The sequence below is a fragment of the Rissa tridactyla genome, chromosome 3 (assembly GCF_028500815.1).
Source record: "Rissa tridactyla isolate bRisTri1 chromosome 3, bRisTri1.patW.cur.20221130, whole genome shotgun sequence".
NCBI classification, from domain to species: Eukaryota; Metazoa; Chordata; class Aves; order Charadriiformes; family Laridae; genus Rissa; species Rissa tridactyla.
Genome location: NC_071468.1, coordinates 87,327,424 through 87,349,535, shown reverse-complemented (window position 1 = coordinate 87,349,535; position 22,112 = coordinate 87,327,424). Strand labels below are relative to the sequence as shown.

General features: G+C 44.6%; 2 protein-coding genes across 6 annotated transcripts in view; one reads left to right on the top strand and one right to left on the bottom strand.

Moving 5' to 3' along the window:
* The first annotated feature begins 859 nt into the window (after positions 1-859).
* SLC35A1 (solute carrier family 35 member A1) lies at positions 860-16,875 on the top strand. Of its 2 annotated transcripts, XM_054196326.1 has the most exons (9): positions 882-954; positions 2,518-2,532; positions 4,470-4,647; positions 7,561-7,720; positions 8,090-8,242; positions 9,048-9,114; positions 12,255-12,431; positions 13,386-13,520; positions 14,830-16,875. In XM_054196326.1, exons 1-9 carry the CDS (start codon positions 939-941, stop codon positions 14,958-14,960), a joined length of 1,032 nt encoding a protein of 343 aa, XP_054052301.1. In that variant the 5' UTR covers positions 882-938; the 3' UTR covers positions 14,961-16,875. The 2 variants fall into 2 exon arrangements, with proteins under 2 accessions (XP_054052302.1, XP_054052301.1); XM_054196327.1 differs by lacking the exon at positions 2,518-2,532 and having other exon boundaries at positions 860-954.
* Positions 16,876-16,930: 55 nt separating this feature from the next.
* The window catches only part of RARS2 (arginyl-tRNA synthetase 2, mitochondrial), a 38,401-nt gene continuing 33,219 nt past the window's right edge, over positions 16,931-22,112 (bottom strand). For 2 of the 4 annotated variants that reach the window (XM_054196321.1, XM_054196325.1), the window contains exons 18-20: positions 19,445-19,519; positions 18,454-18,517; positions 16,931-17,081 (exon numbers count right to left, since the gene is read on the bottom strand). In XM_054196321.1, coding sequence (XP_054052296.1) covers positions 16,995-17,081; positions 18,454-18,517; positions 19,445-19,519 — 226 coding nt within the window. In that variant the 3' untranslated portion in view covers positions 16,931-16,994. Of the gene's footprint in view, positions 17,082-18,453; positions 18,518-18,537; positions 18,690-19,444; positions 19,520-22,112 lie in introns of those variants that run through there. The other 2 variants (XM_054196322.1, XM_054196323.1) reach the window with 2 other exon arrangements.

The following is a 22,112-nucleotide window of genomic DNA, read 5'->3' as shown; positions in this document are numbered from 1 at the left end:
GCAACCCACATCTCAGTTTTGTCACGGCAGAAACACGTCAGTACCGACGGGGATTACTCCGGGCAATGAGAAATGCAAGCGTGAGATTTCCGGGTGTTTACTGCTAATAAAATAGGGGGGGGGGAAGGAAAAAAAAAAGAGGAAAGGCTACTTCTCAAAATGGGTTTATTCATGTGAAAGGTGAGACAACACTCAGTTGACGCCCATTTGAACTTGAGTTTTTCTTTATTGGAATCTGGTTCCTCTGCTCGGTGTGGATGTATGACAGCAAGACCACGCGATGTATTGCCAGGGGCTGGGTAACAAAGTGCAGCGCCTGCCATCGCCTGGCTTTAGGGTTATTAAGCGGGTGGCCGAATGTCGCACACCGGCGTCCTCTGCTTTCACAGCTGGTTTGGGGGCTTTTTCCTCTTCAGATTTTGCTGGTTTGGGGGGCACCGGGCAGGTACACAGAAGAGACGCATTTGAGGTGAATTCCTTAAGCTCTACTCAATAATTTGCGTGCATCAGTAGAGTCGTCAAAATCACCCTGTGGTTTTGTGACTGTTGCTGCACAGACTATTAAGCACCGCTCCGTTTCCAAACCCCCACCGCCCCCTCACCCCCCCGCAGCCCGACCCCTCACACGGCCCCGGCGTCGCAGTGAGCCCCCCCCCCACCCTCATGGAGCTGGGGCCGCTCGGACACACCGCCGAGCTCCCCTTTTTTTCTTATTTACAGGTTAAAATCGGCAAAGCCTGAGAACAACCGTCTCCGACTGACCCTGGGCCCAGCCACCGCCCGCCGCGGGGACGCGAGGCCGCCCTCCGTCTCGATGGTGAGAGGAGGGAGGCGGGGCGCTCTAGGCGGCGCCGCCGCTCTCTATGGTGTGATGGGAGGAGCGGCGGGGCACGGCGGGCGGCTCCGGCCCGGAGGTGTCGGCGCCTTCTGCGGGCACCATGTCGGCTCCAAAAGGTGAGGGCGGCGGGGCGAGGCGAGGCGCAGTTAGAGGGGAACCGTGGCGCTCGGAGCGGGGTACGGCCGGAGAAGGCCGGCGCGACGAGGCGCGACCCCCCGCCTCCCCCTCCGCCGTGGAGGGGGTGGAACTGTCCGCCTCGCCGGGGGCCGCGGCGCCGGACGCCACCACCATGGGTGCGGGGGGGGGATGGGGGGACCGTGAGGGGGCGCGGGGCCGCGCCGGGGAGGGGCTCTGCCCCCCGCCCCGCCTTCCAGCTCTCTGCGACCGGCCGTGGCCGTCGCCTGTTCGCCGTGTGGGACTACCCTCGGCCGTCTCCGGAGCGGTGGCGACTCTGTCGCTGGTTCCCGCTCTGGGGGCGCCTGAACGTGGCGCGACGTTCTGGGGGGTTTGGCCCGAGGCCGTGGGGCCCAGGTCGCCAGCGCAGCCGGGCACCCGCCACCCCCGCACCGAGTGGCGTCCCGAAAAATACCGCTGGGCCCCGGCAGTGAGTGCAGAGATGGCAAAGCCACCGCCGGCCCCGAGCGAGAGCCCTTGGGCAAGCCGGGCGGGTGTGAACGCTTCAGGAATAGTGTGTCCAGCAGGACCAGGGAAGCGATCGTCCCCCTGTACTCGGCACTGGTGAGGCCCCACCTCGAGTGCTGTGTCCAGTTTTGGGCCCCTCACTACAGGAAAGACACTGAGGTGCTGGAGCGGGTCCAGAGAAGGGCAGCGAAGCTGGTGAGGGGTCTGGAGAACAAGTCTTACGAGGGGCGGCTGAGGGAGCTGGGGTTGTTTAGCCTGGAGAAAAGGAGGCTGAGGGGAGACCTCATCGCTCTCTACAGCTACCTGAAAGGAGGTTGTAGAGAGGTGGGGGTCGGTCTCTTCTCCCAGGTAATAGGCAATAGGACAAGAGGAAACGGCCTGAAGTTGTGCAAGGAGGGGTTTAGATTGGATATTAGGAAAAACTTGTTCACGGAAAGTGTTGTCAAACATTGGAACAGGCTGCCCAGGGAAGCGGTGGAGTCACCATCCCTGGAGGTATTTAAAAGATGAGTAGACGTGGTGCTGAGGGACATGGTTTAGTGGTGGTTTTGTCAGTGTTGCGTTGATGGTTGGACTCGATGATCTGAAAGGTCCCTACCAACCTAGACGATCTATGAGTCAAAGACGATGCCTGTCCCCACAGCGGGCCTTGCACGAGGCTGCTCATCTCTTGGCTGGGTGGGAAGGAGAAGGGCTGGGGGCAGGAGCTGCCATCCCTCAGTGTGTGTAGGGCTGGGTCTGAGGTACCCAGCGCCCCAGCTCCTTTGGCAGGCTGCCGGGCTGTGCTTTGGGTGCCGGGCTTGGCCTGGGGCTGCCGTTGGAAAGAGCCCTGGCAGGGCGGTGAGACGAGCAGCGGCGATGTGTGGGAGGCCCGCGTTTGTATCCTGAGGCTTTTGGCTTCTCTGCTCCCTTTTGCTGGAAATCGTTTCATTCGAGTGGGATTTACTGAAGCCAGTGAAAGAAACTGTGGGAGAGAAACAACAGCTTCTTTCAGCTCTTTTTTTTTTAAGGCTTTTTTTTTTTTTTTTTTTTTTCAGGCTTATCAGCAGAAGGTATGGGTGCCCCAACTATGCTTTCCCTCTGCCCCCAGTGCTGCACTGGTACTGATGCAGACGCGTGAGCCAGGCTGGAGAAATATTCTGGCTGAAATCTAACTACAGATAGCTTTTAACGTAACACTAGGACTATCTAGTGTACTTCCTTGATTCATTATCATGTCCTGCTGCGTTTGATTTGCCCAAGTTTGCAAACTGTTGCCAAATTGGAGCATTCACTTATTTTTTTAAGATTAGTCAATATAGGCAAGTGTTTAATTTAGTTTTAGTTCAGTAGTACCTAGACTTAAAATCTTAATGTGTAAAAGCACATTGTTAATGATATTTTAGTGCTGATGGAAACGATACGAGGAAATACACTTTTGTAAAACTGGACTGGGTTAATTTTATTTCTTGGTTGTTATGTCCTCGGATTCCCACCGCCTCCGCCCTCCCCGCAATCCAAACTTAATTCAAAAATGGATTACAGTTTGTAAGTCTCTTTTAAGCATTGTTAGTCCAAAAACTAATTGGCTCTACCTTTTAAAAGTGGTTACTGACGTGGGTAAGATTTTTATCTGTAAGGAAGTAGCTAATTTAAATGATTACAGCAGCAGGAGGTATTAACCGTACCTTGCAGAAATGTTATGCAATAGAAGACATCCCTGGCTTGAAAGAAAAATGAACCAAAACATCGGTTGCACTGGATTCGGCAATTCATTCTCATATTAAATGAACAAAGTTATTACAAATCTGGCCGGAGCTTATCTGTTAGCTCATTCCCTAATCAACTGCATAAATCCCTAATCTCTCTAATCAGAACACAAACTTAAACCAATTAAAGTACACTTCTTTAGGATATTCAGAACACAACAGATAATGCCCCAAAGATGCTGCTGAATGACCAACATCCACCCATCAGGCACCATGCATGACGAAGAATAATTCACCAGTTCGAAAAATAGTTTTGTAGACACCAGACGCTTGCTGATGTCTCATGTTGGACCTGCCTTCATGCAGCGCCCTGGTTGGAGTCATGCCCTGTTCTCTTTGCTGGTACAGTTGCAGCTCAGCCATTCTCTGACGTGGGGCTGAACTGGCCTGGCCACGTCTGCCCGATGAAGCTCTCAGGCCTTGGAGGAGGGCAGCTCTGGGAAAAACTGCCTTTCACCAGCGGACGTGGAACAGGCCGACTGCCAAATTGTGCAGGATAGTAGTTGGTCCAAGGCAAAACAGTTGCAAGAATTGCTACTGTTGTAGGAGGATAGGAGGGGGGAAGATAGAGGGGATAACACAGACGATACGTAGTCCTTCCATGGTTTAATTTACTTGGAAGAGCCATAGTCTTGGTGTTTTCTACAGAGAATTATTTTTCAAGAAAGCCGTTTGTGTGAAGTCCTATCACCATTCTGAGCAAGACTCTCTTCTCTTACTAACTTAGGTGGAAAATAAGGCCGAAGGAAATGCTGCCTTATTTATTCAGATTTACGACATTGATTCCCTTCTTTGCTGATACTGAATTTTTCCTCTCTCTTTGCTTTTACTAGTCTGCCCACGCTCTTTGTGTTTGACCTTGGTATACTACGTGGAGAGGATCAGCTGCTGTTGTGAGCAATTACTGTCGGCTAAAGAGCAGGAAAGCACAGAAAGACCTTTTGATTACTATTAGATAAATATTAGTCTATGATTAGTTTTTCTTGAATGAAGGATGATTATGAGGGCAAGAGTATATCTTATTTTCAAACACCTGGCATTCCTCTACAACTTTCTTTGAGAAGAGGCTTTAAAATTTAACTTAAACTTTTTATAGCAAGCATTTCACAACGTTGTAATTATTGTATGCTGCCACGGTAGTATTTGATACAGTCCTCTGGTTGGAGGACACCCTGCTTCAGTTCTTAAATTAAAACCAACGGCATGCTGAGTCCTCTGTCCTCGTCTTTGTTTTCTTTCAGAAAATGTCAGCTTACTGTTCAAGTTGTACTGCCTCACGGTGATGACCCTCGTTGCTGCAACGTACACGGTGGCGTTGCGGTACACAAGGACAGTGGAGACAGAACTCTACTTTTCAACCACGGCTGTGTGCATTACTGAAGTTATCAAGTTGTTCCTGAGCGTGGGCATCTTGGCTAAGTAAGTACGGAATGCTAATCAGTATTGGGAAAACGAGTGCCAGCTTCTAACCTCAGAGTCTCAGGCACTGAAGTACAGATACATTTGAGAAGGTGGCTGGATAGTCATGCTGTGGAAGAGTTGTTTTAGAGAGGGTTAGAGCTTGTGAGTCCTCCTCAGATGAAACTGCTTTGTAAACACCACAATGTTCAGGTGTGTCCTTTCTGCATATTTTCTTGTTTTGTGTGCTTTGGAATAGGTTCAAAATGTCAGCATGGATTATCAGTGATTTTTTGGGGGTCTTTAAAATACTGGTGTATACGAAAGCTGGACTGTGAGCCATTGTCTGCTGAATTATATAAAATTGTAACGTTCCTACTCATAAATTTTTCCCAAACAATGCTACAGACACACATTTTGCTGTCTCTACTAACCTGGGGAATCAAAGCTGAAAGGCTGCGTGGTCAGAAAATATTAGAGTTTCTGTAATCCCAGGCTGCCTCTAAGAGCTAGAACTTCAGTCCACACGTGAGCATCTGAAGTAGGGAGGCCATCAGTCCTCTGTCTTTCCTCTCAGCTTCCCTGTACTACGTCCTTCCTTGAAAGAATCTTTATATTCTGGACTTTTCCAAAGCCCAGTTCTTGCTGTTGTGGTAGAATTCGTTGTTTTAGGGTCTCTGCCTATCTCTTTGTGGCAACTACTGAAAGTTTCCTTTTGGTTATCACATGTGCTTGAGTATAATCAGCAAAATTTGCCAGTTTCCTAGTAATCTCCCATTTTAGATCACTTGCGAATATGCTGAACAGCATAAATTCCAGCATAGTTTCCTTCAGTATCTCCTTTACAACTTCCTCCAGTTCTGAAGTCCTAACCAATTTGTCTCACCCCAGGCAAGGTGCCTTTGTAGTTTAATAACCAGTGAGAAAATAGAATACAATCTGTTTTTTTTCTGTACAGCAGGATATATTTGGGTGGGTACCTTTTCTTTTTGAAACAGCCAGCATTGATTAGTGCAATATGCAGGATACTGGAGTATGACTCTCGCATTGTTCTGGCTGCAGAATTTGTTTTCTTACACATTCTTACACTCTGCCTTCGCTGTGTTTACTTCTAACGTTTCTGCTGGAAGGCATATTGAATGGATGAATGCCAAAATATTGTCTGTCAAAAGAGAAGTTTATGGTAGTTGTGTTAATTGTTTACTCAACGTCTCATATTTAAAGTCCAGTTCACCATCTGATAGTTACATTGTCTACATTGTTAGATGGTACATAATTACTTAGCAATGGATGAAGAAAAATAGAGCTGATTTGCAAACTCTAGGTTCAACTTCAGCTTTTCTAACAAATGCACGTTTCTGTTGCATAACTGATTGTTATTACTATCACTTATTCAGACCTTTGAAGAAAACAGAATATGTTTTTTTAAGTCGAAGCTAGGCCAACATCAAGAATGGTGAATTCAAGCTAGATGTTTTTTTATTTTCTCATTTGATTTGGCAGTGTACATCTTTGGGCACCTTATTTGCATTATCAGCTGTACGCAGAGGCTTGTTTTAAACTCTTCTTTTTATGTAGATTTAAATCTGTCTCCACGTGATCTTTGTACTGAATTCAGCTGTCAGTTAGAGATTCTTGATAAGTGTGTGCTTCAGAAAGCGCACCCACTGCAAAAATGAACTATTAGATAGTTACATCTTCTTGTTCTCAAAAACTCGATTGAAAATGGTGCTTACTGGACATCTGTTATTCTTCACTGCTAAAATTTCATCCTTGAAGTCCAAGTAGACAGATACTGCTGTGGAAGCTACTATTGCTGTTCTGGAACAGAAGCAGGTATAGTTTAAGTATAATTTTCTCGTTCGACAGCCCACCTTAGTATCAGCAAATAGAAGAATGATGTACATTTGTGAATAAGAAAGAAGTCGGGATGTGGGTGAAATATGGGGAATTGGGCTCCTGGAGCACTGAGGAGGATGTGAGCCATTTGTTCATACACGTGTGTAGGGGAAGCCAAAGGAGTGTTCAATTCAAGAGCAATACAGGTGGCAAGTAGAGAGACCTGTGGGAGGGGACAGGAGTGATTTTGGATGTTGGTATTTGTCAGTGGCCAAGCAAGAGAAGAAAGGAAAGGGGGAACATGGGACTTGGAGAGGGCTGGAAAGGGAACTGGAGGACTTGAGCAGCAGCCACAAGTAAGCAAGAAATGTCAGATTGATGTAGAAATGATAAGAAGAACTAGCAATGTGGAGGTCAGCTTTAATAAGCAGAGGAGCAAGCCACAAAAGCAGACAGCAGCAAGAAGCAACACTTTCTTCCCCATTGCCTGCTCTTGTGTGCGCTGTAATTATGTGAAGGAGACGTGTGAAGGTGCGAGGTGACAGGGAGCCACCGCACACCCGCCAAACCTCTTCACATGTGTGCTGGTGCCAGTCCAGCATCTCCCGCAGCACAAGCGGGAAGAGGAACCCAGGGCTGGCTGAGGAATGAGAGGCGTTTCCAGCTCAGTAGTGTGCAAGGGCACAACCTTTCGGCTGCACTGTGAGGTCTAGTTTAAAGGGGATCTGGAAAATCACGGGCATTCGACATCACACACAAATATTAATAGCAAAAAAATAAAAAGGGACACACAGACACGATGACAGCCTTCTGTGCCGCTGCCTGTATACTTACCGACTTATCCCACTGTTTAGTGTTCATGGCTGTTTTTTCATTTGTTGCACATTAATGCATCTAACCTCCTGATTGCAGAATGGTTTCGACTTGTTGATAACCTCACTGTTATTCCCCAGTTAATTTTTCTTCAGCGAGCAGTAGGTACAACTGGGTGTTGAGAACAAATTTTCATCCTTCCCAAAGGATCCATTGATTTGATTGCTGTTTTCAAATACCAGTTGAGAGAGCCCTCAGTTATATTAATATTTTATTTTGCAGAGAAACTGGAAGTCTGGCAAGGTTAATAACATCTTTAAAAGAAAATGTGTTTGGAAGTCCTAAAGAATTGCTAAAATTAAGTGTTCCATCTTTGGTGTATGCTCTGCAAAACAATATGGCATTTGTGGCTCTTAGTAACTTGGACGCAGCAGTCTACCAGGTAATACAATTTTTTGTCAGTAAATACATTTCTCTCTACTGTTTCATGAGACATGTGTGCTGGGTATGTGTCTGCCTAGCATGCAGTGCTCTCTTTAGCCTCGGTGTTAAAAGCCAAATGATGTTTTGTTGTATTCAGAGCTTAAACTCTGTTGCAGAGCTCTGATTTTCTGAGCTAACCCACTCACTGCTATGGTCACTTCACATTCACTTTGTTGTAATTGGTGATGGTACAAAACCCCAAGGATCTGTAGGAAATCAATGAATATAATTTTTTGTCATTCTGTAGTTGAATTCTCTATTTTATGTTCTTGTTTTGGAGGAGTTTATAAAACCTCATCCTCTGTGCTCCTATTCCCACCTTCTTTAGGTGACGTACCAGCTGAAGATCCCTTGTACAGCTTTATGTACGGTCCTAATGCTAAACCGCACCCTTAGTAAGTTGCAGTGGTTCTCTGTCTTCATGCTGTGTGGTGGTGTCACCCTTGTTCAGTGGAAGCCTGCTCAGGCTACAAAAGTACAGGTAAGAGTTTACATTTTGCCACTTCACGACGAAGAATAAACTGCCTTGTACTTTGTATTTCGCTTCACAGCAGCTGGGATTAAGGTAAGGTCTCTTATGTTCCATACAGCAGTGCCCGTTTTCTATTTCCAGACCCTCCATCTACAACGTAAACAGATCGTTCACTTTCACATTTATTGTACACCAGTTCAGGCAGGCTTGCGGTATTGCTCCAGTCTCACTTGTTGGAAAGGCACCTGATTGCTACAATTAGTATAAATCACCACAGCCGTCATAATCAGTCTAATGCACCATCGTAGGAGTATCTGAGTAATATATTGTTTCCAGCAGTTGGCCCTGGTATCATCGTAATTGTTGGAGCAGAGAACTTGGAATCAAAGCACTTGGGGCGGAATTAGGAGTGAAACTCCAATGCCTTGTGGGTGTGGGTATGTCATTTAAACACACCCTTCGGAGGCACTGACCTAAGCCTGTGCTAGGAAGAAACATGTGTCTTCTGTTTCTTGGGTCTTAGTTGTTGGCCAGCGGCATTAGCGGGCAAGGCAGGTCACGCAGCTGGGAGGAGAGACTGGCCACAGCCAGGCAGACGGTGCCTCTGAGCACTGCAGGGGTTGGTAAGAGCACACGCAGAACGCCACACAGCTACACCGAGCTAATCTGAAGGGCAGCTCTAGCTCAGCAAGTACATTTTATACTGTAATGAAATGCTAATAATTTTGCTGTACTTAACGAAGTAGCTCTGGAATTGATTATTGTAAATTACTGAAGAGTTGCATCCTTTTTAAAATAACGGTTGGTGTTGCAGGTGGAGCAGAATCCATGGCTAGGGTTTGGAGCGATTGCTGTTGCTGTATTATGTTCAGGATTTGCAGGTATAGTATTATTTCCGTACGCAGGTCATATCAAAAGGAATGGAGAACTCATGATGTTTAAAATAGAACATTCTACATTAGTTAACTGTCTTTGATTATAAGATAAAAAAGGACTTTATCTCCTCTGCCCCTAATTACCTTGTACTTACAGAGATTATGACAGATTCATGACACAATTACTCCAGTTGTCAAGCAAGTGACTAGGAGCACATATTGCTGGGTTTAGGTGATGCAACTTAGAAGTTTGGTTTGCAAGTGGAAGTGTCTTTCAAATGCTTAGAGTAACACTTGGGGAACATCCATAATGACTCACTCGGTACAATTAATTAATGTACATCAATTTTATAAAGTTGGCTTTACAGTGAATAGCTCCCTTATGGTGATCACGTGAAATACTTGCATTTTTCCATACGGGGGACTGAGCTCCTCACTCAGTTCTTGCGCATGCTCAGCCCCGAAATATACATTGCCATAGTCCTGTAGGTGGTAAATCTAACTGAGATGCAGAGGGAGCATAAGCAAGGCAGAGAGGAGGATGAGTAGCAGGAAGCCTAGATAAACTCCATGAAGGACTTTGGGGGTGGGTTTTTTTGATTTTGTTGGGGTTTTTTGTTTGCGTTTTTTTACAAACAGCATTTTCTCTCAGAGTAGTTTTTCTCTGGCTTCTGCAGAAGGAGACCAGAACTGGAGGACAAGTGATCTGGTACTAAGAAATAAGGAAACGTAAATTACTACTTAATTTGAAACTTGGCTCACAGGGGCATATTTTCCGGTCTGTAAACTGGATTCTTCCCCCCTCCCTCTGTAAGAAAACAAGGTACTATCACCCACCTGCAGTACCATACAATCCTGCAAGAATAATCTTGTGCTGTGCATACACGCTTGGTATTCTTCAAAAACATTCTGGCTGGCAGGGAGGAAAAGGAGGAGGATGTCGTTCTTGTTTGGTGTCTTTTCAGTGAAATGGGCACTTTGAAGCAGAAATACTAAATAAAACTGTGTGGAGCTCCGTCACCTTTTCCTGGGAAGTTATAAATTTACTCATTTCAATAAATGCTCCCAAGCCATGAGGCAAAATACAGCATTCACAGTGAAGCCTTCACAGTCTCCAAAAGCTCTCCAGCTTTCTCTGATAATGTGGGGAGAGAGCTGTGCTTCTAACGGCCTGCAAATTCAGGCTGTTGAACGGGCTGATGCAGGCGGCTCTAGAGGATTTAGACACACACGGCTTTCTTCTCCCACAAAAGGATCGCAGCTTGTGTGTTTCCTCACTGACAGCTGTAGCTTTAAGGCAGCTGGGGGGACAGAGTGTTTCATCTGTGGAGCTCCTTGTGGCCTTAGGGCTTTACATATTGAAAACATAAATCCTATTCAAACTCTTTTCCTCTTCTTCCTTCCCCCACCCACATGAAGAAGTTATTTTGGCATTAAACCTTTCGTTTCTGGACTGACCATGTTAAGTGTTTTATATTATTCCATCAAAGATAAAAAAAATAGACATTTTTGTCCCTCGGAGTTGGAAAAAAGTTTTTTCTTCAAACTGATGATCCTGTGATAATTTCCAAGTATCTGGGAGCCCAACAATGGGGCTCCATATATATAATGGCAGATCCTTTGTGACTCGAAACAGTACTGAAGAATAATTTCTCCTAAAGAGCACACATTCTTTCCTTCATGCTGCCTAGTGGAGCGATTTTTATGCATTTTTGGGAATCTGAAAGCATAATTTCATTGGCTTACTTGTTTTATAACAAGTTCTAGTTCATAAAGTTTACAGGTACACTTCATACTCAAGCCAGATTTCTGGTACATTGGTTACATCTGGTTGTGCTCTGTGGGTCTTCCCAGCGGGCAGAAGACTCGAGATCAATTACTGTGGGTTCTTTTAAGCACTGTCATTGTCAACAAGACTGTTTTTTGTTGATGTTGTTGTTTAGACTTTAAAAATGTATATTCGTATGAGAAAAAAACCAAGGAAACTCAACTTATTATTTGAACACCTCAAATATAAATCTCTTCTCTAATTTATTCACTATAAATATTCTATATACTGTATTAAATTATAAATTGTTTTTCATGAATAAAAGAGTAGCAAGACTTTCCTTGAAGCTAACTCTGCGATTTCAGGAGGAGGAGTCTGTGCCATGGGCTTCTAACCCACAGGTCATCTTTGTCAGTTCCATAGACTTTTCTCATACCGTATGAAAGATCCTGGGTGACATTAATCAGCAATAAGCATTTAGTCAGCAGGACTCAAACCAGGAAGTCACAGAAGTGGCTGAGAAGAACCGGGTCCTGCAAACTGTTGCCTATGTTTTGAAATGTGGAGGAAATTCCAGAGATTAGCAGAGTCCTGGCGTGGGAGCGATGGTTAAAAAGGCAGCTAGTGATGGCCTTGTCAAATGTCGGCCTTTTTCAGTGTGACATACACCTCCCGAGTAAAACAATGAAAAAGTATTTGGGGAATTTCAGTAATGCGAAGCGTAAAAGTAATGCTCGTCAGCGCGGCACTGTGCACAAGAGCTTTAGATTAAAATGAAATCCACTTCCTCAAAACCAATCTGTAGTTTCAATTAGCAGAAGGCATCGGTTTTGATGTGCTCTTGTAATCCCCTGAAGCTGTAGTTTCAGAACGTCGCCACTCTGCCAAGTACTCTGCAAACACAAGGGTTCTGCGGAATTTTCAGTCTCAGTACTGAGGTAATATAGTTCCCACCCCTCTTTTTAATTTTTTACTGCTAAGTATCCCAGTGTGGGGAAAAAAAATTCTACATCATACTAAAATACATAAATACTGTCCTGGGTATAAAATACCAGGTGCTAAGGTGAAAGGACTGAAGCCAGGCAAATCAAACAGAAATGAGTAGTTTCAATTGTTGATAAGGTTTGTTGTTAAAACAACTGTAAAGAAATAGAATCTATTTTTGATGTTATGTACCCAATAAAATGATCCTGTCCTGGAAGACACACATTAGCAGGATATGTTTTTGGGCCTTCTGCATTAAGAACTTCGTGCAACGTAACAGTCTGTATGACAAGATGATTCCAGTCTTGTCTGGCTTTAAAACACTGTGATCCATGAATCATTAAGGATGACAGTACATCTCACTGAAACCTTTTTTTTTCTCTTTTTTTTTTAGGAGTTTATTTTGAGAAGGTCTTAAAGAGTTCAGATACTTCCTTGTGGGTGAGGAATATTCAGATGTACTTGTCTGGGATTGTGGTGACTTTATTTGGTGTGTACATGTCAGATGGAGCCCGAGTTCTTGAGAAAGGGTTTTTCTATGGCTATACATACTACGTCTGGTTTGTCATCTGTAAGTATCTTGTGGTTTTAGGGTCTTGTTACATGATTTTGCTGTTTTAACTATGATATAGCTGATTGCATGAAGCTACAAATTCACTCTGACCCACTGTTCCTTACTGTGTTTTGAGGTGGGTTTTTTAATGTATTATTATCTTAGAAATCATTCATAGAATCACAGAATGGTTTGGGTTAGAAGGGATCTTAAAGATCATCTAGTTCCAACCCCCCTGCCATGGGCAGGGACACCTCCCACTAGACCAGGCTGCTCAAAGCCCCATCCAGCCTGGCCTTGAACACTTCCAGGCATGGGGCATCCACAGCTTCCCTCGGCAACCTGTGCCAGTGCCTCACCACGGTCATAGCGAAAAATTTCTTCCTGATATCTAAATCTACCCTCTTCCAGTTTGAAGCCATTAACCTTCGTCCTATCACTACATGCCCTTGTAAAAAGTCCCTCCCCATCTCTCCTGTAGGCCCCCTTTAGGTACTGGAAGGCCACTATAAGGTCTCCCCGGAGCCTTCTCTTCTCCAGGCTGAACAACCCCAACTCTCTCAGCCTGTCCTCATAGCAGAGGTGCTCCAGGCCTCTGATCATCTTCATGGCCCTCCTCTGGACCTGCTCCAACAGGTCCATGCCCTTCTTATACTGGGGACTCCAGAGCTGGACGCAGTACTCCAGGTGGGGTCTCACCAGAGCAGAATAAAGTGGCAGTTCAGTTGTTCAACTTAAAATTGTGCTGAAACAGCAGTCTAAACGACTTGAGTAGTGAGTAGATCATCTTTAAATGCGTCTTAGCTACTCTACTAGATGCCGTGTAGACATCCCATTTTGCTGAATGTTGCATTAAATCACTAATTAGGATGACGTAGCCCAAACAAGAAGTACACCAGTGGAGTAAAATACATCATTTCAGGAGTAACCTACTGCACCTTTACTAATAGAAACACATTATCTGCTTTCCAGTTCTCGCCAGTGTAGGTGGCCTCTACACTTCGGTCGTTGTTAAGTACACAGATAACATTATGAAAGGTTTTTCTGCAGCGGCAGCCATTGTTCTTTCTACTGTGGCATCAGTCATCCTCTTCGGCCTCCAGATAAGTAAGTGCCTTTTTGCCTTTGATTTGACCGTACACGCGCGTTTCCCTCCTGGCTACCAGCTGTACGCAGTTCACACCAAAGCCAGCATTTATACCTCCTTTGAATTTTTCTGGTTTTAACTCCAGGACTCCTATGCACTAATGCGTCGTCCCCCTTGTGTTACATAAGGTGCCTGATGATGCCCTGCTTACAAAGGCATTCACAGTCTTCTTTCAGAAACACCACCCTACAGCCTCAAACGGAAAAGTTCTTTCCAATTTAAACAGGTTTGGAGTTTGTACAGCTTTGTTCATGAACCGCTTCCTGATGCAGTTTAGCATGTGATAGAGCTGTTTACCTGAGACTGCTGTTGATAAGTTATCATTTCTTGTTGGTTTTAGTACAGCCAGTGCCAAATTAATTCCTCAGCTATTTCTGCAAGGACTTTACACATCCGTGTGAAGTTATACCCATGACTGCCTTAACTTTTACCTTCCCTATTTGCTGGGGCCAACGTCACACGAGAGCGAGTCAGACAGCAGCTGGGGTTGTGACTGATGGGGTGAATTTTTGAGAGGAAACGGCAGATTGCTTTGGCCTGTTCTACAACTACAAAGGACTCAATTCTGTATCTGGTACTGCGCCCAGTAGCTCCTGTTCAGTCCTTCACTGTTTAGTTTTAGGTGTCTTTTACTTTTCTACTGTAATCCAAAGATGGTACGGTGCGATGGCGGAAAAACGAGCTTTCTGATGTGGCATTAGTCAGATGAAACTTAAGGAAAGTTTGCGTAAGGAGAAAATCATCAGTGTTTGTCTGAAAAAGAGCACCTTAAAGCAAGCGATGAAAAACACAGCTGGTGTTCGCTTGGGCAGAGTGTTTTCTTGATGCTTGACACAAATCAAACTGGGATCTTTCTGTGAAAGACTCATTAATGGTATTTCTTAACCCTAGGAGTGGAAAGGCAAACAAAGTGTGTTATTGCAGGCTGCTTTATCCCATCCCCTGTGTCGTTATTGTTAAGTTTATTGTAACGTAAGCCTGTCGGACGGCATCTGGAACTCCAGGAGATGTTTCACGCTTGCTTTTCTGACCATCACCATCTTCCTGATATGAGACTAACTGAAATGGTGTGGGGATTGTAAGCACTCAAGGGTTCTCAGTGACAGAGGAAGTCTAGATTCTGTGAATTATTAACATCTTGTTGTCCTGTTTAGTTTTCAGTAACTTTAATACCGTCATTCAGGTATCATCATAACTTATACAGCTTAGTCTTCTGGAGGTTTCTTCTTATACAGAGGTGTTTATTTAAACTGTTTTGTCTCCTTTCAGCTGTTACCTTCTCCCTGGGTGCTTTCCTGGTGTGTATTTCTATTTACCTCTATGGATTACCTCGACAAGACACCACAAAAATCCAGCCAGCAGAGACTAAGAGCTCAAAAGAGAGACTTGCTACTGTGTGATGTTGTCCATAAAAATGGATAGACAAGAGAAAAACATGGACTTTAAAAAAAAAATGCATTTTTTTAAAATTAGCCTTAAGCTAGTCATGAAATGGTTTAAGTGGGATAGGCTAAAAGCAGAAGTTAGTTCTGTTTTACATGTGAAGTTTCCAGTGGCTGACGCTACGTTACGGCCAAGGAGCTGGACGGGCATTTTACTGAAGGTGTTCTTCATTCACATCGGACAATGAAGAGTCCCATTTACAAGGAAAGCAGAATGAAGGAACTGAACACTTAATTGTATATAATGTACATAATGGAGGGGAAATTGGTTCTTTGTGTATTTGATAAACTGTCTTGCCCTTTGAGGGCAGAAATGCTCAAAAGCTTCATAAAAATATATTAAAAAGAGCAATTGCTGCCAGCATTTCCTCTTAAACTAGTTAGCGATTGCAGTGTGATCAACGACGGGAAAAGTTTCTCTTCTAGGTGATACATGTGAGATGAACAGAGTACTTCTCCAGTGTTTTTATGATGACTTAATAGTGGGTTTTTTCCCTCCATGCAATCAAGTCTTGCGTGTCCTGACACAACTCCACCAGGAGTAATGGTGCTTCAAGACTCACTTACTGGATGTGATTAGAAGCAGCACTCGCTCTTTGGTTTAAAAAGTCAGAATGAAAGACTGTTGCAGATTTTTCTTTCACTTTTCAAATGTTTTTTTTATACCTGCTGTAGCTGGTATAGGGATATTTTATTCTATTCTGTGTGTTTTGCCAAACCCCAGTTGTACGGGGGCAGGTTCATATGTCATCTTGTATCTCTGGCTTAAGTATGAGTGAGTCAACTCAAAGTGTCAGACCAGAAGATTTTTATCTGTACATTTTATCTCTAAAACTTTTTATGCATAACAGAGAGATGCTTGAAAAGAGTTCCTGTAACACGTTAGGCTTTGGTTTAATTTATGAGTGACAACTGTGTAATTTCAACCTCCTCCCTCATTTTCTAAGGCCTCACTCAGTTCAACCCTTCCAGAAACTCCAACTGTGCATTGAGGGAAAACTTACTTTGGTGCTTTGGGCAACTCATTTACATTCAAAGTGGAGTCAAGAATGTGACCAAGTTTATATTCTGGTGAGGTTCCTTCAGCCATGAGTTAACCAGCTGGGTTTTTACTTGAAAGTGGGGCATGTTAAATGCAGCAATGACAAACATGCATAAATTCGCTCCTTTTTGCCAAGTGCTCTGTGCATTTAAACAGCATGTCACCGTAGTGCTGCTCTGGTGGGTATTGTCAGGCATTTTAGTGGCTGGAGTAGCCACCTACACTACCTTACAGATGATGCTCTACCTTTCTTCAGCAGTATGATGGCTCAGGGGTGTTGAGCAGCACCTACCACGTCTGACTGTGTGTACAGTGCTCAGGGAGCACCGCAGTTCCTGTTCCACCAGCTGGGCAGCAAACCCTCTTCTCCCCAGTCATCACGCTGGTGGGACAGAGAAATGGGCGAGGAACAGGATGCGACAGAGTTGGCAGTTAGTCTTGGCTAGTGTTACTGAAAGGGAAGTGGAGTACAAGACGCAGGAAAAAAAATTCCTCTGGCATGGTCTAACTCAGTTTGTTACAGTCTAGAACCCGCCTGTAAGCTGTTTTACCATTAGGGCTAAGTACACAATGGCAGCTGCAGAAGGGGAGAACTTTGATTGCTTAGGGCAGCGCAGGTAACACTGCTTCCTCTACCAAAAGGATGTTATATTTACAAAGGTAAGCACACACCAGTTCGCTTTTATGGGAAGACACTAGTCTTACCTGGTATTTAAGTATGCTACTCCTGCCAAGTGCCTGGGAGAAAGTGATTGCGACAGCCCTGGCCTCCCCCAAAGCACTGTGGCATGCATGCCCTTCTGCAGTTGGTATGATGGAGGATACAAACCTCCAAGAGCAGACAGCGAGTTTCCAGACTGCATTAGCCATGACACACAGGAGAGTATTTATATTCTCTTGAAAACAATCCTTTTACTAGGAGATGTGACTTTACATTGCGTACGGCCTCGTTACATTTGAGTTACAGGTGTAATGCCAAGAAGTTCCATGCCGTTGGCTAGAACCGAGCGTGCAGCTTGAAAGAGACAGAGCCTTGCCTGGAAAACAAGAATAGCCGTCAGCTTACAGTATCGCTACAGAATAAGGCATAGTTCTCAGGGCAGCAGTTAGGAGCAGCCTGTCAGAGGTGGGAACACCGTGTGAATCCTCTGTCCCCTTGCAGGGGATACACACACACAGAGTCTGAATACTGAATAACACACCAATGCTGGCAGAATTCACACCTGCTGTTGACAGCCTATTGCTGTGTCAACAGAGGGACACTTTTGTCAATGAAGGGAAGCTGGAAAGCCCAGTCTAGTACCCTCAGGGCAGTGCGACCAGAGGAGATGCCTGCAAAAGAGTAGTGATGACTAAAAAGTGAAAATCTTTCATGCACCACAGGCTGCTACAGCCTGAGGATACTGCTGGAATCTCACTATGCCTGGGTTAGAGGCTGTCAAGGAACTATGGGCTGCTTTGAAAATTTCACTCTTCCTCGTCAGTGTCTTAGCTGTTACACAGCCGGCTCTAACAACATTGCCCCAAATAAATAGTTTCTGAAAGCTGTCACAGTGTAAGATATTTAGAAATATTTTTTTTTTTACAAGATAAGGAAATGAAGTTTTCCTTGTAGCTTGGGCTGTCTTAGTTGTTCTTCCCAAGAACGCATGGAACCGTCTTCAAAGGCAGGAATACCTGTAGCATCTAAGCTCAACTACAGAGCGCAGCTCCATCAATTCCACTGAAATTTTTTCCCCCCACAACCCACCTCGACACTTAAATGTGATTTCCTCCTGAAATCAGATAGGTAACTGCTTTTGAAATAGATGAAAAAGAAAATAAGGAGGGCAGTGCAATTAGTGGATCATTTATGGAGCAGTTAAGGGGTCAAACATTGCCCGAGAGATCAGTAGAAAATAATTTGCATCTATTTGGAACTGCTTATTAACAGTTGTCAGCCTCAGCACTTTAGAAAGGCAGTACAGACAACTTGGGATATGTAGGTGGCGAGAGGGAGGAAAAAGAGTCAGTTACCTCCTAAGTCTCTGTCTTCCCACATAGCCACTAAAGGAAACCATCAGAAATTAACCAGCAAATTAAATGCTCAAATGTTTAACTTTTAAAAAGCTCCGAAGGAAAGGTGATGAGAAGGAAAGAGGTTTGACTGGGTTTGGTGCAATTGTCCTTATGGAGTGTTCTGTTTCGGAAAGATAACGCAGAGCAGCCCTTTCCCGAAAGCGCATCCCTGAACAGCAAGCTCTGCTGTCCCGGAGCGGTGCCGCCCACGGGACAGGCTGCTGTTGGCTCATTAGCCTGCAGGTGCAGATTCACCCCGTGGTTACACAGCTGGCTTGGCAAAGCCCTGCTGGATCATTCCTCTGGGGTGCCCTACACAGACTCAAGACACCTAACGATGCTGTGCCATACCTGGGCTACTTCAGAAGCGCTGCCTTTCACAGGAAGAGTTTTATGCGCCACGGCTGCGAGATGGCTGAAATGGAAACCAGGGTGAGAATGGTGAGAACCAGCACGTCTCCTGACAAGAGCAGCGCTACAGGCTACGGAAAGCAGCAGAACTGGAAGAGCCACCACTGCAGTGTGCCAGAGTCTTCTTTCCAACAGCCTCTTCCACCTGGCTGAAGGAGGACATGTTTTTCTGTAGCCTGCATGTTGTCAGGGCATGCCATCAACAACTTAATGCTCATAAAAAAAAACAAACCACAAACAATCTCTCCGCTCCCCCTCCCCCCCAAAAAAACCAAACCAAAACTGGTCTGGAAAGATCCTTGAGAGCCTGCCCTGTCATTCCCAAGGTGCATGATTCCTTATACAATTTTCCTTAACTTGTTAAAGCCTTCCCCACACAGGCTCTATAGCTTCATCCAGCAAGTCTGCTCCAGCATTTCACTGTGCTGTTAAATCAGACAGGTCCCTGTGGGGACCCTCCCTATGGAGGTCACACGCAGTATGACTTACAGTCATAATATGCTTTGTCCATCTCAACACTTAGGCTGAGATCAGTGGTTAAAAGGGGTTTGGACAAAATTTCCTAGCTGAAATGTTGAGATTTGAGAGCATATTATCAACTGAAATCTGCTCTTTAAGATACGATTAGTCCAGCGTGATTTTGGGTTCAGACACTGGGTTACGGCCAGGTGATTCTTTTTTCTTGAGAGCAATTCATTTCTGAGGAGGCTCCTGGCTCCTTTATTCCTGGTTCCAACCTCAATCTCTACTATTTATTATGTTATTTGCTATCACACTTTATACCTTTCCTGCTCCAGAGAAACCATCCCACAAATTTACATCTTCCCACTATTTTTACTCTTCAAAGCAGAGCAGACGTGAGGGCTGCAGAGCCAGCTCAGGAAGACCTGTCCTTACCGGAGACAGATGCCAGTATCAGCAATCACCTTACCTAAGTGTGAGGAGGTAGCTGACAATGTGCTTGGGCTGCAGATCCTGAGAAGATCTATACAGCACCTCATCATACCTGTGAAGAAAGACAAGGGTTGTTTGGTGTTAAAGTGGTAGGAAGGTGTACTCATATGCAAGGCTCATCAGACTTGCTTCAGTCAGAACAAACGCGCAACCACAACTGCAGAATTTACAAAGATAATCTTCTGAACCAGACTTAAGCCATGTAATTAGCACACAATTCATTATTTCTTCTTTGTTCACTTATTGTTAAAGGAGATTGCTTCTGCTCCTCTTCATGCAAACACTGTAGATAGCAGAGCTCAGAGAGGCAGGTTATAGCAAAGAGAACACAAGAGCTATATTTGCTCCTGGAACATTATGTCTGGTTTTACATTTCAACACTAATTGTAAGTTCCTAGGAGCAAAAAACATGTATTAAATAACCAAGGCAGTCAAAATAGTCCCTTAGAGGATGTTGCCTTTAGTAAACGCAGCTTAGAATTTTAAGTAGCTAAAGGGAATCTTACAACATTAGAAAAGACAAAAACAAAGTGGGTTTACATAATCCTGGAATAAAATCAACGTATGTAAGACACTATTAATTAAACTGGATAATACAGGCCGAGTCATGGAGATCCATGTTTTTTCTTCATGTGTTTTGGTGTCCACTTGTGCACACCCTCTTTTTCACAGCCTGCAAGAAGTTACCAACGCCTCTGGGGCTGAATAGATTTCAAATTCAAAGTGGGGAGTGGAATTCCTGGTCTTTGCTCAGCTCCCAGGCCCATTCCCACCAGCATGCCCATGCTGAACTTCCCGGGATCTTCCTTCTTTAAAGGCAAGCTTGCAGGAGAACTGGGGAGCACCATCAAACAGCCATTAATAAAGCAACAAAGTTGGTATCAAATGAAGGGTCCTTCTTCTGATACCAACTTTGTTGCTTCATGAAGCTGCCATTTCAGTGTTGGCTTATGACAGCTTGTTAGATTATTTTATCAGTTAAATAAACCCACTTTTGCAGGGATATGCATGCTACCTTCAATCTACTACTCATTAGTCTGAAAAGTTAACAGTATTCAGAACTGGTCAGCTAATTTTAAAGGAAAATGTTTGGTAGCTTTTCAAACAGCAGAAGCAGAGCCATGGGAAGTGAGCTTCTGACAACTCAGGAGTGTTCATCGTGGAAACTTTTCAAGAAGCATCTACTCATGGCAACTCACAAGGAGGGCTGAACACTAACTGTTACTCACGAAATCATGGGATATTTAAATGTGAGTTTGTTAACCACTGAGTACCTGGTCTAATGGATAACCTAAATGCTGCTTTCTGCTGGAAGTAAAGGCCCCAGGAGACGTTTCATGCAAATTCTATATGGTGCTTGGTCAGACTTTGCAATAAGCAGACCTGAAGCTCTGTAAAAGCCAACAGCCCTGGAGTGCAGCAACAACCTCTGTTGGAAAATGGACACGTCTGGGATGCAGTGATCCCTGCGAATCAACCCGAAATACATTAACCCTGTCAGTTTTCACACATAAGACAGGCAGCTATACACTAATCTGATAAAAGCCAAGAAACAACCCACGAGCTTTCTGTGAAATACAATTGCATTGGATAAATAAGACACTACTGGTCTTATTTAGAGTGCTGGCTGGTCTTGCTATCCCTCAAAAGAGCACGCAGCATACGATAAATAACAGGCAGCCCTTGAGATAATTACAGTTAATGGTAGGACTCTCCAACCTATAGTTGCAGGCTGGAAGGAGCCACCTGGGACTCTGACAGGAATTTTCAAAGTCTGAATTTTAAACACACGCCCTCAAGAAGGCCTTAGCGTGGCCAAAGGAATTAATTCTTCAGCACTGTGCAGTGCGCAATGCAGTATACGGGACCTCTCACTAGGAATTCTGAAAGCCTCAATTCCAATTCCATTACGGGCTGCGCAACATGGACAACTCCCCTGCCTCTGTATTTTAAGTATTTATCTATCTATGAGATAATGAAAACAGAAACTGCTGAACTTTAAGACTGAATTAATGAAGAACGTTACTACTATTGACAGGTATTAGTTGTGCACGTTCAGTAGCTCTGAAGGATGTTGAGCTACTCAATGTTCATGCACATACTCACTCCATTTCACTGCTCCCAGAAGCACTTCCTCTCCCCTTTCCCACATGACAAAAGCAGAACAAGAGGGACTGCGATGATGTGCTCTCCCCCCATCCCCAACCTGACCTTTATCTCCCCTAACCCTGCCCAAGCGATAACCACCCATGGTGGTCATCATGGGTGCATCTAATCATGATGGCTGCATCTGGACTCAAAGGTGGTTTCTGGGAGACATATAACAACACAATAGCCAAGGACTAACTTGAGCAACGCTGGTACTGTGGCTGATACGCAAATATGACTATAAGTCAATCTTACCCCCATAAAATGTGAACAGCCCAAGAGCCCTTTGAGCTCTCCTGCACGGAAGTGGGCGCACGCCAGGATCTCCCCTTGAGTAGGGACACATCTCAAGGTTACTTCCCAAGATAAGAGGTTCCTTGCCACAACAGATCCTCGGTAAGTGGTTTATAGCATGCTAAACTTTAAAATCTTAGCCAAGTGACATAAAGGATTGACTGCCCATATATAATCCTTTAGACATAAATCGTTGACCGAGT